This window comes from Argopecten irradians, chromosome 8 (genome assembly GCF_041381155.1).
Source record: "Argopecten irradians isolate NY chromosome 8, Ai_NY, whole genome shotgun sequence".
Taxonomy (NCBI): Eukaryota; Metazoa; Mollusca; class Bivalvia; order Pectinida; family Pectinidae; genus Argopecten; species Argopecten irradians.
Window position 1 is genome coordinate 37,493,195 of NC_091141.1, and position 2,009 is coordinate 37,495,203.

Below are 2,009 nucleotides of genomic sequence, written 5' to 3' on the forward strand. Positions count from 1 at the left end.
GCGATTGTGATGTCAGTATCTTGAGGTTGAAATTTCATCACGTAATCCACGTGAGGAAACTGCCGTATCCTTTTTGTGTGTGCATTTATTTTTCAACTTCCCGTCAAAATTAAAACCTATGTCACAGTGCCTTAAATATTTCAAACAATCGTTAACAGCAAACAACCACTTACCAATAGTTGTTGTTTTCGGTTTTTGCATTAAGCCTTCATCCCCGAAGACATATCCGGGCTATGTTCCTTGACCGAGACACACTATAGCCTGTAAACTTTGAAGTTTATGTTCCTATTTAAAGTTTATCAGAAATACAATGAGGCCACTGGTTTGTTCGTTGTCGGTTAATTATGACCGGGTAGATATTCTGTTATTCGTTGTGTCTTTGCATACTGGGGAGACAATCTACGTATAACAATGAAGATAAGCTGACTTTAAACAACACACGACCAACATTTGGTCAATTTAGGTAAACTTAAACGTAGACCGCACTGATGTCTTCAAAGATTATATAACCATTATTTGATTTTTCAGAAAAAACAACATTGACAACAGATAACGAAATGAGTGAACGTACCAGTTTCGTACTAATTTATAATATACCATCTGTACAGTACAAGCCAAAACTACATGATAACATCTGTTTAACTTTATTTCAAAGCATCATTGGAATTCAAACAACAGCGACCATTTATGAAATAATGCTTTCCTCGGGACATTTTGGCACATTTTCACTGTAATACGTATTAAGAGTAACATTATGCAAATTAGCACAGTCTCCTGTAAGAACTAAGAAACTATGATGTTCCCAACGCTTCATCCACCCTAAAGTAGAACATGTACAGACGAGAGGATTATCTCCCATGTCCAGCTGATTTATACGTGAGTGTCCTATGATGGCCCTTGGTATTGTCGTCAGGTTTGTGTTGCTTAGCAACAAAGACTGAAGACTGCGCGTGTCGTTCAGAGCGTCATCAGAGAATGACGTCAATGGAGCGTCTTGTATTGCGATGAAATTCAACTTTCGGAGACCCTTGAAGTCAGATCTAGACACCGATGTGATGCTACTATTTCGGATTATGAGGTTTTGTAATTGTTTCATTTTGACGATGGCGGAAGGAATTTCAGTCAATAATGTATCCGAAAGGGAGATCGTGCGTAACTTATTATTTTCCGGAATCAATGAAGCGTCGAAGCGTGTGATTGGAGTTCCTGACATGTCGACGTCGCGAACTGTCAAAGCATCATGGAAAATATCGGGGAACGTGTCAAAGTTTTGGTTTCTGATATAGATTTGAACTAATGATTGAATGCCGACGAAAGCATCTCCTGTTAGATTCAGATTTGGGTTACTGTCGAGCGATAACACATCAAACGCACGTAGTGACCTAATCGACAATGGCAGACTCTGAATTTCACAGTTAGGTTCGTTAAGTATTGTATATCTAATTATTATGAACATATTTTTTTTGGCCTTGTCAAGGTTTACTTATGATTCACCATAAATAGAATAAAAGGTTAGCAAGATAAATAAATAAATATATAAATAAAAATTAAGAAAATTCAATGTGTTTTTTTCCATTTACTCCATTCGACAACAAACTTTTCTTTCATTGTAACACCTTTACTAGTAGCAATATATTTTTGAACTTGATAATGATCTTGTATTGTTTTAATTAAGGAATTAACATGTAATGAATTGTGAAAGCATCCCATTTTGTAAATGTACTGTTTAATAACAATAATTATTTCATTATCAACCTTATTAATGTATGGATAATTATCAGAAATTAGACCAAAAATAAAAAGACTTATTATTCACTGCAAAAGGTATGAGTAATGCTTGTGATAGTGCTTCAAAATTTTGTAATAGTGTTTGGACTTCATTACATTCCCATAAAATATAGGTAAATAAAAAAGAATTAGATGTCAGAATATGATGAACTGAAGTTCTGTGTTATTAGTGACTTGAAAAGGAATTTTGTAAATATTAACCCAATCTATATCATCAAAAT

General features: G+C 34.6%; 1 protein-coding gene across 1 annotated transcript; it reads right to left on the reverse strand.

Moving 5' to 3' along the window:
- Positions 1–642: 642 nt before the first annotated feature.
- On the reverse strand, positions 643–1,456 carry LOC138329881 (vasorin-like). The gene has a single exon (XM_069277171.1). It carries the CDS (start codon positions 1,454–1,456, stop codon positions 686–688), a length of 771 nt encoding a protein of 256 aa, XP_069133272.1. The 3' UTR covers positions 643–685.
- Positions 1,457–2,009: the final 553 nt, after the last annotated feature.